Genomic DNA, 14,462 nt, shown 5'->3' on the forward strand with positions numbered 1-14,462 from the left:
CTGTACTTACTCAGCCTTTATTACAGATTAAGCCATTCAAGTCAACACATTTGCTGAACAAGTCATTTGCTTTCATTGAAAATGAATGATCTGTTGTATCTGGTAACCAGAGCTCTGCATATTTAAACTGTATGATCTCCACAGCCGACTAGAGTGGACAGTGACTCAATGGGGAGGATACCTTGAGACTGCTGCCCAGCTGCAGGGTTGGATGGAAACTATCAAGCGGGAGGTGTGTGCCCCTCTTATACCTCAACCAGGACCCAGAGAGAAAGCCTCCCAACTAGAAAGACTTAGAGCCCTGCTGGCTGACCTGGAAGACCACCAGATGGCACTCTCCAGCCTGGAGGAAAAAGCCAGAGAGCTGTTCAAGAAGACAGGTGATGCCAGCTTTAACCATGGAGCTCGGACACAACTCCAGGTGCAGTTTGATGACCTCACAGCTTTGGTGGAGGTAAAAAGTTTTTCCTTTTTTTTTTTTTAAAATAACTATTTGAACCTCTTACAGAAGATTAATAGTCCTTAACAATTTTCCTGCAGGAGCGAGTACATCTGGCCCAGGCAGTGGTTTTAGAGCACCAGGACTACCTGGAGTCTGTTCGGGGGCTCACTGACTGGCTGATGACTACAGGGGAGGAACTACAGCATTGGTCTGATACATCAGGAGACTCTATCTCTATCAAAAAGAAACTGTCAGATGTGAGGGTAAGGAAGAAAAACACATAGAGTACTTTTAGATTTGTTCCTTCTCCCTTAATCAGAAATTTCACAATCAAGATTTTTTTTCATGTGTTTGTTAACTATGTGTTAATTTCACTGAATCTGCGAAATTACACAAGACAGACTCGGAGCTGAGGTGCAGCCAGTGACCTTAAATATTGATCAGTTTTACAAAAAAAATAAATAAATAAATTACTAGCATAATTTCTGAGGAAAATAGGTTATCCAAAATGGATAAATACAGCCATCTCATATCTCAATGACATGGGGCTTTGAAGAATAGCAGACATGCAGTGAGGGGATTCTGTCGCTGGTGTTCCTCCATAACACAAACACTTTTTTTTAAAATTTAACATGTAGGAAACAAAATATGGCATATTTGAGATAAGTTTAATCACAAAGTCTGTGTGACCTACTCTGTGAGGTGACTGTATCAGTCTGTATTAGTTTGTAGCCATAACATAAATGTACTTTCCAATTAGCATCCACTTGGAGTACTTACTGATTTATGTTTACTCGCATGACACTGACAACCTTAGCCAACAAGGTGTGTTTTTTAAGTGGCTAATAAAAGTGAAAATGATGAATCTGTTAGAATAATTATATTATGTTTCATTAGAGGATTGTGCAACCTAAATGAAACTGATAACATGATACATAACATATAAAAGAAGCAATTTAAATAAATACAAAAGCTGACACACTTAGTACATAAGTGAGTCCTATATAGCTTAGACAATATTTTGTTTTCTCAACATTTGGCTGTCAATGGTGTTAACCGTAATGAAGATGTTTGAAAGAAGATACTGATTATATGTCTATTAAAATACAGCAGCTTTGCATGTAAAAATAGATTCAGGTACACCGGGGTCATAATTGAGGGAGTGCTGTTTCCTCATGTCATTCCTGTTATCTCTGCTGAGGATAACTGATTACTTAACAGAATTTAACCTACGTAATCTAAGTGGATTCTCAGTTTGAAGGAGAATAAATCATGTGGGGAATTGGAATTGGTTCCCAGCTTGTTTCCCATATCAAAGCTAAATATCTAAATCTCTCCTGTTATAATTCACTGCGAAAAGATTGGATTATTATTTTCTCTGTAAGAACTGGAGAAGCGTTGCTTCTGCTGTTCCCTGTTCAGTAATCTGCACTTACAATGGTGAGAAAATGTGCGAGGAGAAATTAATTTGCATTTAAATTTTACACATGGGCCCTAATTATCACATGTGTGTTTGTGGTGCTCTGGTGTGAAATATTTCAGTAGAGAAGAAAAGATGATTTCTTGTTTGTACAAGGAATGTTCTTAATAATTTGCTCGCACACAATTAAATAGTCAAATACACTTTGGTATCTAATCTCTCTCAAGTGTTTGTTGTTCAACTCAGCCCCCTACTAAGTGCTGCCCAAAAAGAACAAGGAATGGAGGTAGAGGAGGATAAAAAGCTGATATGACAAAAGAAAATATGTACCAGTGTCCTACTGATGAAGTACCGATGGAATGAAAGAATTAGTGATAAATATAAATGATGATGGAGCAGGAGACGTGGAAGAAAAGCACTGCATAAGCAGCTTTAAATAGAAAAGACTGCACATCCAGAGATTAGAGTTTCCTTAGCCACAGTTTCCGTAGCAACTTTGCCTCCAATTTATCTTCTCTATCTCTCCAGGAGCGTGTGGAGTGCCGACTCCTGGAGGGTCGAGACCGTCTGAGCCGAGTTCGTCGCAGTGCAGCCGCCACAGCGGAGCACACGGCAGCAGGCGGCTGTGAGGCTATGGATCGACAGCTGGGGGCGCTGTCACACGCTCTGGAGCAGTGGGAGGGGGCCGCTCTGAGGGCCAGGGATGGACTAGAAGGGGCCCTTGCTGCTGCTACAGCTTCAGAAGAGGAATATGACCGTTTGACTGCCCGCCTAGAGGACGAGCTAAAGGAATTTGATGGACGTCTGAGGGGGTGGAGTCAGGAGCTGATTAAAGCTGAAGGTCGGACTAATGGCGAGGAAGCGGTGGAGGGATGGCAGCTGGCTAAGGTAGAGTTAGATTGAAATTATAATAATGCCAACATTAATGATTCATTGTTCATCTTCCTACAATAGCTTATTATAAAAAGAACAATTATACAAATTCACTGTGCACAGTGCTGCACTATCAGTGAAAGTGATTAGCAACGTTTAATGGGAAGCGCCCACATAAACCCACATGGCCTCCGAGTGTGCATACATCCCCTGCATTCAGCTACTCTGTCTCGCCAGTAATTATCCATTCGATTAGTAAATCCTAAAAACAGATTAGTTTGTAAATCAGCTTTACAGGAATGATGGAATGACACAATCCCATCACTTTCCCGCTTATTTTGTCTTCCACTGCCTTTCCATTCACCCCTCCTTCTTTTGTGTTTTCTTGCCATTATTTTCCTCTATCTCTCCCTTCCAAGCATTCCCTTATTGTTTTCTTGTTGTTGTTTTTTTCTTCAGTTTGTGCTTTGACTTAGTTGAAACAAACTGTGCAGATTTATTTCTCTTGGCTGGTGGGGTTATGTCTTGATACCCCTCACCTTCCCCACCACTCTGCCTTTTACCTCTGCAGGATGTGTCCAGTGTGACAGTTTCTCTTTCTTGTCAAGGCCACGGCAGCCCGTCCAACCTTGCACTCCTCCCAAGTCTTCCTTAGCCATGCCTCTCTCGGTTTTCCTCTATTTGGGGCTGTCAAAGAACAGAGGAGGAGTTTTCCCCCCTCCTCCGCTCCTCTCTCCTCCTCCTCCAGCCTGTTTCCTGTGTCCGGTCGTGTTTTTTGTTGCGCGCTTGTTTGCGTGTGTTTGAACCAGTTTTGCATCTGTGAGGGCTGACAGCTGAATTCCACTGGGAGAGAGCATGAGAGAAGGAGAGGGAGGAAAAATGTGTGAGAGGGAATAAGTGGTAGGAGTGGGAGGAGGGAGAGAGGAGGGGAGAGAAAGTAGTAGAGCCACAGGAGGAGGGAGAAAACGAGAAGAGAGCAACGAGTCCACAGGAGAAGGGAGGGAGGGGTTGTTTAATCGCCGCACGTCAGATAGAGAGCAATGAGTGAGAGTCGGAGCTTGTTCATATTTTATGGGAGAGGATTTCATGACTGTGTGAGTGCAGAATGTGAGGCACGTTGAAGAGAGCGGGAGAACGCTATCCACAGCTCCTTCCTGCCTCCCTCCACGGAGAACAGAAATGCTATTGAACAGGCAGCCCTGTGAGTATGTGTTGGAGCGTGTGTGTGTGTGTGTGTGTGTGTGTGTGAACGCAAGAAAACTGAGCCAGGACGTGAATAGGAATGAACTGATTGAAGGGTGTCATGCAGATCCATTGGATGCTTGTCTCTACTTAACACACAGACACACACTGAGCCAGCTGCTATCTGTTTTCTGTTTTTTTAAGGAGATCCTGGAGAGCTTGCAGAGCGCTGAGCCGATGGCAGAGAAGTTGAAAAGCCAACTGAATGACCTGGTGCGATACTCCAGAGACCTGGGCTCGCAATCAGACCGGGTCACTGCGCTTATCAAACAGCACAACAGGTGAGAGCAATCGTTCTGAAATGTGCTACTGAGCGTTGAGTCTGTGTGTTGATGAGGATGTAAAATGTTTCACATTTGTAATGGCTGAATCTCATAATGAAATGTTCCTGATTATGGATGTGCAGTGAAGTCATTTCATTATGTAATGATGAAATGAAACAATTAGGTTTTTTGATAAAATCTTGTTATTCAGCAAATTTATGACGTCCAGGCTAATCATTAAAGCAGCTCACCATTTCCATTGTATTTTAAACTAGCACAGTCCATTAATGTCCATGTAAGTGTCTCCTTTTAATTTAACACTCTTAATGTCTTTCTGTTTTATTGAATGATTGATTTTTAAATCACTTTAATGGTGTTTTCTGTCAATTGTCTTCAATTTAAGTCTTTTTTTAACTCTGTGTGATGAAGTCAGAGTTTGCAATGTAGATCAAACTGCTTCACATAAGTGCCAACATTTTAGTCTTAAAGGGGATGTTGATCATCAAAACTAAATACTTTATCAATCTCAATAAGAATTTTATTTGGAAGTTGAAATGCAGCAGAAGAAACAAAAACCTACCATGATTTCCTGAAGTGCAGATTGTTGTTCTAATTGTTCCTTTTCAACAGCTGAGCCCATGTTTTCAGATTTAATATCAGCCGGTAACTCAGGTGAGCTTTCTCAGTCGACAGCATGTAACTCACAACCAGCGGTTTAATATTACGGCTGCAGATCCATTCCTCAGTGACACGCTCAAGTTTACACCATCTGTTGTTAACAAGAGCTGTTATCCCTCCCCCTTTACTCTCGACTGCTCTGTTTGCAGTTTCTGTCTGCTCCTGTAGCCTGATAGAGAGGTGCAGAGGTGTTTGAGCCCAGAATGTGCCCAGATTAACCAGCAGAAATCTCCTGAATGACACAGCATCGTAAGAAAAAAAAGTGTAATTACCAAAATATTAAGGAGAAAAAAATCTCAAGCTGATACACACACATGTCAAGTGCTAATCCAACAGGCTAAGACAAGGCAAGTTTATTTATATAGCACCATTCAACAGCAGGGTTATTCAAAGTGCTTTACAGAGAGAGAAAATAAACATTAAAACTAAAACAAGAAAAGCAAGGAAAAGGAAATGGCATTAGATAAAAACTATTAAAAATGTGATCACCTCCAGTGTAAAAGAAAGTACAGATTTGGACTTAAGATAGCTTTGAATAAAACTTCTGAAATGCAGCTGAGAACAGGTCTGTAACCTGGATTTAAACAGTGTGGGTTAACAGTGCAGCTTCATGCTAAAGCTTAGATATATGATGTATATTGCACATTAAGCAAACTAAAGTATCTCAAAACAACAATTACGGAACATAGTTCACACATAATTTATAATAAATTAGTAGAGATGCAGAGAGAATACCAAAACAAATGTAGGTCTCATTGTGACCTATTGGAAGTTAAAGTCTGACTATCCATCCCTTCTCATAACTAAGTCATGTATTGTTACTTTTGATGCCACACACCGCTATCCCCCAACCGACCCTTTAACCATAAGTGGACAAACTGGATGTGTGAAGAGGTGGATGATCCAACCACCTTGAAAATGACTAATTCAGCTTTTTGAAAGAGCTTGCTAAAAGACAAACTAACTGAATACATACTGACCTCGCCTTTGAGGAGAACAATAACCAAAAAGATAAAAATACAGATCACGTATTTTAACAGCTCGTTTATAGCAGAAGACTGTGTGTGCACATATGGCCATCACATAGATGTGTCATGTGTGTCCGCCAGATGAAGGTGAAAGGTGAAAATGAGCAGCAGAGCCACTAGTTGCTAAGTAACACTTACCACCTTCTCTCACCTCTGCTTGTTTACCACGCTGCTGTCTTTCTGTGGTTTAATTTTATGCAAAATTGTCATTTTTAGAATAATAAATTGCATACTTTGTTCTGGTTACGAAGCTCTAATTGTCCACTTTGAAGCTACAATTGAGTATCTGTTCACTGAGCTCTTGTTTATGATCACACCATGCGTTGCCTTGTCAAAAGAACAATAGAGCATGCAGAAAAGCATCCTAGACAGCCATGCATATTCAGTACAAGCACATCCAAGTATGAGTGATTTTCTTACTTTCGATTGAAGCTGTTAGCTGTGCTGCACTATTATTAATATTTTTTGGCTGAGAACCTGTGTGAAGTAAACATGTTGGAAAAGCTGCAGTGATTAATTGGCTTTGGCTGGCGATTGGCAAAGCAGCGTCTTTTTTACATTCACTTGGCTTTTCAGTTTGTCATAGACTTGGCCCGTGTACTCTTTGCACCTGCCCAGCATTAAGCACGACAAGAAGATGAGTGAACAGAGAGGGGGAAAAATCCAGAGGAGAAGGCAAAGGAGAAAAAGCCATCTCCCCCTTTCTAAACATAGCACATGCCAGGTTCTGTCTGTCACAGCAGAAAAAAGGGCTTTTTTTACACCCCATGCTGTCCCTGCCGTGTTAGCCTTTCATGCCCTCATCACAACATTAAAACTCAAGGGTGTTTGTGTCTGCCTCTGTGTGTCCATTCAAGAGTGTTTGAGTGATCATCTGCAGGGGAGGCAATGCATATTGGTATTTCTGTCTTTTTTTTATGCCTCCCATTGGACAGTGGTGTCTTCTTAACCAGCTGTGCACTTTCCCAACTGTCATATTGCTATCACTTCTTCCCATCTCTCATTTAACCTTTACCTGCCGTCTGCCGCAGGATGTCGAGATGCATTTTTATCTTGAATAGTCTTTACTCCCAGTGAACAATACATTTAATATTTGATGTTATTTCTTCTTTTTTTTTTTTTTTTTTAACATTTTCAGGTTTATATTGTAGTTTTTACATGCTAGATGTTGAAAGATTGAGCTTTACTGATGTTTTATCTGCTTTGGGAATTTCTCACCACACAGTTTAATGAGGTTAATCCGGCATCAACAGAAGACTTATGTTTCCAATTCATGACTGACTAAATGATTTTTCTGTCGTTTAATTGTAATGACTATCTTTTTATGGCATTAAACACACTAGAGTTTCATCTTCACAGTCTTGTCCTTATCCTGCAGATTCATTAATTAGGAATTATTGCAAATTCTGTGAAATTTAACGTATAGCTCATCAATGATTGGTTAAGGAAGAAAAAGTAAGTGTTAGAGTAATATATGCTTTACAAATACTGGGCAGTTATCACATGTGCTAATTAATAAAGTTTCCTTTTGGTATTTGTTACTTTTTAGAGTAAATGTAAGGATTTATCTGCACAAAATGGATGGTTTAGATCCATTTAATGTAAGCCAGGTGTATTGGAGCAGGGATACATCAAAACCCTTCAGGACAACAGCCCTTGAGGACCAACTTTGGTCCTCGCCCCTGCTTTAGAAGAGCCCATAAGTTCAAAGGGTTCAAGTGAAAAAAAACACAGTCTGTTCAATCACCTTTAAAGTCCTTGTTGTACAGTTTGGTGAAAATGGAAGATAATCGTCTCTTGATGCAGCAAATTCTTCCAATTTTTTGCACCTAAATCATGTCTCTTTTCCCTCTCTCTTTCTGTGTGTTCTTTTTCGGACACCTTTGACCGCTTGTAACAACAATTGATTGCCCAGTTGTCATATCTCAAATGCTGTTCCCTTTCTCAAAAATTCAGTTTTTACTGTTCCTGACAATAAACAATCCCAGTTCCTTCCCATGCCTAAATCTTGCTACTTTGCAGAAATAAAGCTACCCTTTTCTTTAAGGCATAAGAATAAGCGACCGTTTAGCCCCTTTAACCGAGCCATCTTGGGCTGTTTGGATGGATCCGTTACAGTCCTTGATTCATAAAAGAAAGGTGTGCCTTACTGTAAGGGTAAGACCAAGATGGAAAACTGGGCCTAAATCTCAGTTAAATTTTTTATCAGGTTCATTATTCTTCATGTAAAGAAGCTGCTTGATGATAATACAGTAATCACCTTGGTTACACCCTTGCTCTCTAACAAACATGTCGATCCATCCATTAATTTTCTATACTGCTTATCCCAGCAGTAGAGAGGCAGGGTTCACCCTGGACAATAACAAAAAATGTATTGTCTGGAAATGATTTAATGTAATAAAAGCATTCAGGTTTATATTAATAACACAATATTTTAAGCCCTTTAATTAGAGATGGTGGTCATACAAGGATTCAATCATCTTAAATCTGTTTCATTCAACAAACAAACTAATAACTCAGTTTCATTATGCTTGTGATAAATAGTGTTATCAGCTTGTCTGTAATGTTAGCTGACTCTATGCACTAATGGGTACAAGAGCAAAGAACTAAACAGTCAGGATGTGATGAGCTCTATCAGGCAAAAAATCATTGTTTTGACACCCTTCGGTGTAATATCCTCCATCTCACACTTTTTTTTATAGCAGCAAGCTGTCATGCCTCATTCTCTCCATCATGTCACCCATGTGAACTCTTACCCCAATCATATGTTGCCTCTCAACCCCCTCCCACGCTGTGCCCCTTACCACCATCCCCCTCTTCTTGACCCGACATCATTCCTTCCACTTCACCCACTCTGCCATTTCTCCACCTGCCCATTTCTCATTCCTGATCAGAGACAGGCATCTCTTCCGCCATGACATCAGAACTGTATGGAGAGCATCTGAGTTTGTTCTCTTTGCTGTGATAAACACACATCAGAAGTAAACGGCAAATATTTCCTCTGTTTGGATCTTTTCTTGTGTATTATTTTTCCCTTTGTTCACTTCTCAAGGGAGAAGACTGTGAACAACATGTTAAAGCTCTTTGTCTTTCTTCTTTACCTATAGTCTTAGCCTTCGTGCATCCAGGGAGTGTCAAAACAAGGAGCGCTTATTGGAGCAGAGGTTCCGTGCAGCCCTGAGAGACTTCCAACAGTGGCTGGTCAATGCCAAAATCAGTACGGCCAAATGCTTTGATGTGCCACAGACGGTCACAGAGGCCTCCACTGCTTTGCAGAGAATCCAAGTAAGAGATATGTTTTCTTTCTTATTCCCAGAAAACGGGGACAGGTTTTGTGGTAAAGTGTTTTGCAGTCTTAGCTGTGACATTTTTTATCCACATATCAATATCTGTCACTCAGAGGAAATTCTGTTCAGATTACTTTTTTATATTATTGCCGTCACTTAAATTAGATTCAGCTTTTGCTACCATCAATATAAAAATCATCAACAAATGTGCACAAAAAGAGCTTTCCCCAACTCACCAGACACAGAAAAGTAATAAGAACAGTTTTCCTCATATTTTGTTTAGATGTGAGGGGGAACAGAAGGCAGAAAATTAAATGTTGTTGTTTATTTTCGAGGGAGACATCCAGTCTTTGGAGAAATTAGATTTTTTTAAAATTAATTTATGCTAGCAGAATGGCAGAGGGATAGTTAAAAATTTGGTTTCATATTCTCTCATGTAAAAACTCCCACTGAATATGGCCATCTTGTCTAGTTCCTACTGGCCATTAATCATTTCCACTGGTGCCTTGATGGTTTCAGTCAGCATCTGTTGGTAGTGTAGTCAATATAGTTTTATGCCTCTGAGGGCATTAAATCAACAAGCTTCAAGTAATATTGTCTGTTCCTTGAAAGGCTCAAAATCTTCACAAGTTTGGGTCCACTTTGAATCTCCGACTGCTAATTACAGACCAAAGCTTGCCTTTTACTTTCATTGTGGATAGCTGGCATGCTAAGCAAAGAGTGCTACTACAAAGGAAAATGATGTAATATTTGAATCATCCATCCAACTTACGATGGGAGATTTCTGAAGGGAATGACTGTATAAACACGCACCGCTCTTCAACGTCTGCTGTTGGGCTTGTTGGAGTGACGGGACCTGAAGTAGGCAGGAAGAGATGGAAGCGGGAAAATAGCCAAAAGGGATGAGAGAAACTCCACAGTGGGATTCTTCTGCAATTCTCTTCAAAATGTCTCAGTGCATCTCTCTTTCTGAGATGTAGATGCTGGCAGCCTCTTCAAGAGCACACTAGGGTCCTGGCTAAGAGTCAGGTGCTTGTCTGTTGAGGTAGACGTCCCTAAATCCCTGCACCAGACAGTTAATTATCCTGCAGGCTTTTGACCACATCCACCACAAACGCCTCACTTCTAAGGAAAAGTGCTGTAATTATTGTTGAACTCTTGTTAGGAGATAAAAATAACTCAATTCTGCTTTCGGTGTTTTGTTATTTTTGTTCGCTTATTTATTGAGTCATCAATCACATGGTTGCAGGAAAAACTCTGTCTAGACTGTAAACTGTGTAATGGTGCGGTTTTCCTTCTCTCTTCTTTTTTTTAAAAGAACATTTTCTGCAAAAAAACATTTTTAATGAGGTGCTGATGAGGGTTTTTATGTGTACTCGAGAAGAGATTAAAGTGTCTTTGAGAATAAAAGGGAATTTCTTTCGAGCTTCTGTCAAATATGTGGAAGAGAGAAAAATATGGAAGTAATCATGTTTTATTTATTATTGACTTGGTGAGGAATGTGGAACAATGTTTCCGCATGACTGACCTGCAGGAGGGCTCGTGTGGGAGGGGCGAGGGCGTCCTTTGTGCCACGCTTAATTGGTGTTGTACAGTTGCACTGGTAGGATGAGAATAGTCATAAGTGTGAAAAATAAAACAGTGAATGAATGCAGAGCAGAGAGAGAAACTAAAAGGAGAGGGAGATAAAAAGGCAGACTGAGTTAAGATTGCAGACTTTATGTGCTTGTGTGAGGAGCTGCAGTGATGTGCTGACTGCACAGATGGTGGAGCGGTCCCTGCTGCGCTACTGTCATCAGCTCAGCTCTGAGGGAGGGGTGTGTTTGCAGGCTGCGTAAGCATGTGTGTCTTTGTATGCATGTACGTTGTCAGTGGGTGGGTATGGAGGAGCGACAGAGAAACCCAAACATTTCAGGTTCACTGACTAGCCTTATCTACAGTAGCATTTCTATTTCAGACACCTCCTTCTTCCGCATTTAGAAATACAAATGGCTGGTTTTGCTCTAATTAATTTTTATTCCATTGTAAAAACAGACAAATATAAACAAAAGGGATAGTCACATGCCATGAGAAGGCAAAGCTTAAAGCAAGTATAAGTTTTTCCATTGAGTCCATTTTATAACTTTGATGCCATCGTCCTTTTTATGTGCATGTGTAAAATAGTCACTGCTCCTCTGTCTTTGTCTGTGTATCCTCTCAGGAGTTCCTGAGTGACAGGGAGAATGGCCAGGCCAGACTGAGTACAGTAGGAGCCAGTGGGGAGCTGCTGATGGCCGTAGTGTCCAAAGACAGAGTGGAGGGAATCAAGGCCAAGGTGGTAAATGCGAGAGAGGACTGGAAGGGCCTGATGAACAACCTGCAAATGAGAGAAGATGCACTCAAGGTTGGCTTTGTTTGAATACAGTTTTCTTTGCAGAAAGCATTTCTTGCAAAAACAAACTGAAGTTCACTGCATTATCTTTATATTTAAAAAATGCAGCCAATCTGAATAAAACAGGATTGTGTTTGAAGTGGTCAGACCCTTTATTACTGTTAGACATTTTTTATGTTCAAGTATTGATTCAGTTTGTTTAATATAGAGGACGACATTCTAAATACAACATCAGTATGGATGTCCTGTTATCTTAGATTAAACATCAGAATATAATTGGCGATTAATTTGGCTAATGAAATGAATTGTTTCAGTGTTTGACAGATTATGTCTCTGTGTTACATAACTAGAATCTGCAGTCCCAGATGACGGAGTTTGAGGCCAGCGCTGAGCCTCTGCAGGACTGGCTCAATAGCACAGAGGTTAGAGTTCAAGAGAGCAGTGCTCGGCTTCATGACCTTCCAGCCAAGAAGCAGGAGCTCAGCAAACTACAGGTATTTTCGCCCAAAGTCATCCTTGTTCTGCTTTGTCAGGGTGCCTGAATTCCAAGATGTCAGAAAAGTTACATTACTTCTATAAAAATTTAGTTTATTCATGGGTCCATCTGTTGTTTTTTGCATTGATTCTGCTCCTGCAGATGTTCATTGTTACTGCCATAAAGGTTTTCTGAGAAACTGAATTACGTTACTGAGCGAGAACCTTTTTACATTTCTTTTCTCAGCTGCTGTCACTGATGTTTTCTCATTTCCTCTAGTCACTTAAGTGAATCTTGTCATTGCATTGTAAATTGAATATTAAGCAGGATGCTAAATAGTTACCTCTCCATCAGATATGGATCCCTAAAGTACAATTTCAAATCACTGGGGAAAAGAGAAGGACCTAATTACATTTGTTGAGCACCACTGGATCAAAATAGAGCCGCATCTTGACACAATAGTCAGAGGAGAGGTCCAGAAATCTAATTAATTCTCCTTCTGTCACAGCTGAAGCACTGCGCGGCTGAAAGGCCTTTTTTTCTGGATGCGATAACAGCTTCTGCTACGTCTGGCAGACACAAGACAGGAAGAGAAGCACAAAGCTTTAAAAAGATAAAACTGACAACAGAGGAAAAAAAAATCTCAAGCCCATCTCAAAGCTCTTCCCTTATCATTATAGCTATTTTTATGTTTATTCTGTCGTCGCTGTAGCAATTCCTATCGTTACCATTCATCTGGCCGTCTGCAGGTAATTACATCAACCCCCCCCACCACCCTACCCACAGCACCTGAAGTACAATACAATACATGCAGGCTTCAGTGTTTGAACCTGTGTTGGGAAAATCCTCTTTACTCTGTCACATCTCCCACCCCCCACTTCTGCAGCCTTCGATTCTTACCCTGCTCTGTGCTGTGATGTCCAACTGAATAACAGCATTTCTATTTAAAACTGAACATCAGGAGAAGTACTGCTGATGCTTGTTTTATGATGTCCCTTTTTTTTTTAACTGTGTATGTATGACATGCTGTTGTTCCTCTGTGTAACTACTTGTGACATGTTAACTTGACCCTGCACCCCCCCCCCCCCCCCCCCCCCCCCCCGTGTCCCCTCACACATCCTGCCTCATGAAAAACTCCTGCTTTTATTTCTTTGTCATTTCATTTTCCCTCTTAACGGTGCTTGCACAAAACAACCCGTTTCAATCTGTCACTTTTCAACATCACATTGCTCCATATCCATTTTTTCCACCACCACCTCCTCCTCCTCCTCCTGCTTTGTGCCAATCCAGTGTGTACTGGAGGAGATGGCTGGCCGGGAGGTAGAGCTGAGCAGGCTGAGGGAAAGAGCTCATCATCTCTGGGAGGGACAAGCAGCTGGAAAGGGCTTCGTCCACCGAGTCTCTCAGCTGTCAGCACAGTATTTAGCCCTCAGCAACTTAACCAAGGTAACACTGCTTGCAGCAGTAACCCACCCTTGTCTTTTCCCTAACTAAATGCGTGCTTCTGTCGCAGAAATGCTGCAGCATGCTCTGCTTGATTCATGTTCTGCTGATTAAAAACTGTACAAATGTCCGTCCAGCCACGGTGGTCACTGTTGCTCTGAGTAATCATGGATTATTACCTTCAGCAAATGGTGCTCTAATCAGATCCCCACTGGGGAAATTATTACACCCAAGTTAGTTTCGGTGTCCAGAGTAATTTACCTGAGCACAGCAATCTGTCTCACCTTGCAAAGGTCTTTGCGGTTGCCGTCTCATCAACATAAAAAGGCCAAACCGGTGTAGTTTTCTTTTATCCACGAAATCACTTCTAAAATGTCAGAGCTGAAACGTGTCAGTGCCCTGGAAGCTGACCTTTTTGAAGCACTCATTAGATCGGTCACACTCTTACGATTAATTTGATGAATTGTAGAACAAAACATCACACTCCCTGGCAAAGCACCATCTTACCTCAGGACAATGAAGGTTCCACGGCGATGATGAATGGGGTTTATTTACTTTGCTGCCTATAACACAGTGCTATTTTTAGGTCCTCTTCCCAGCCAGACGAAGAAACAGGAGTTCAATCATTTAAAAATTCCACTTGTCATTCCAGTTTTTACTTTCTTCAGTCTGCAGTTACATAGACGTCCAAGTTGAACGATTGATCAGTGGAAATGTGTGTTGTGCTGTAATGTGGGGGTGGGAAAGTCTCTTGAGATGTCTGTGAGGAAAAACAAGATTAATTTCAAACACCAGTGGAACAATATGAAGACATAGTTGAATGTTTGTAATTTTCAGCTCTCATAGAGCCGGTATGAGACTTGGAAGAGTGTGTTTACATTGCTGTGCTTTCATATCTGCAGGATAAAGCCTCCAGGATTGAACGCATTGTAGGGGAACA

General features: G+C 41.0%; 1 protein-coding gene across 1 annotated transcript in view; it reads left to right on the forward strand.

Moving 5' to 3' along the window:
- syne1a (spectrin repeat containing, nuclear envelope 1a) overlaps positions 1-14,462 on the forward strand; it is a gene marked incomplete at its 5' end in the record, with an annotated part of 122,127 nt that overhangs the window by 46,473 nt on the left and 61,192 nt on the right. Inside the window, 9 exons of the mRNA XM_079255095.1 lie at positions 145-454; positions 541-705; positions 2,391-2,750; positions 4,122-4,258; positions 9,054-9,231; positions 11,434-11,616; positions 11,955-12,098; positions 13,370-13,525; positions 14,425-14,462. The exon at positions 14,425-14,462 is cut by the window's right edge and continues 127 nt beyond it. Coding sequence (XP_079111221.1) covers positions 145-454; positions 541-705; positions 2,391-2,750; positions 4,122-4,258; positions 9,054-9,231; positions 11,434-11,616; positions 11,955-12,098; positions 13,370-13,525; positions 14,425-14,462 — 1,671 coding nt within the window. The remainder of the gene's footprint in view (positions 1-144; positions 455-540; positions 706-2,390; positions 2,751-4,121; positions 4,259-9,053; positions 9,232-11,433; positions 11,617-11,954; positions 12,099-13,369; positions 13,526-14,424) is intronic.

The sequence above is a fragment of the Telmatherina bonti genome (assembly GCF_933228915.1).
Source record: "Telmatherina bonti genome assembly, chromosome: 16".
NCBI lineage: Eukaryota > Metazoa > Chordata > Actinopteri > Atheriniformes > Telmatherinidae > Telmatherina > Telmatherina bonti.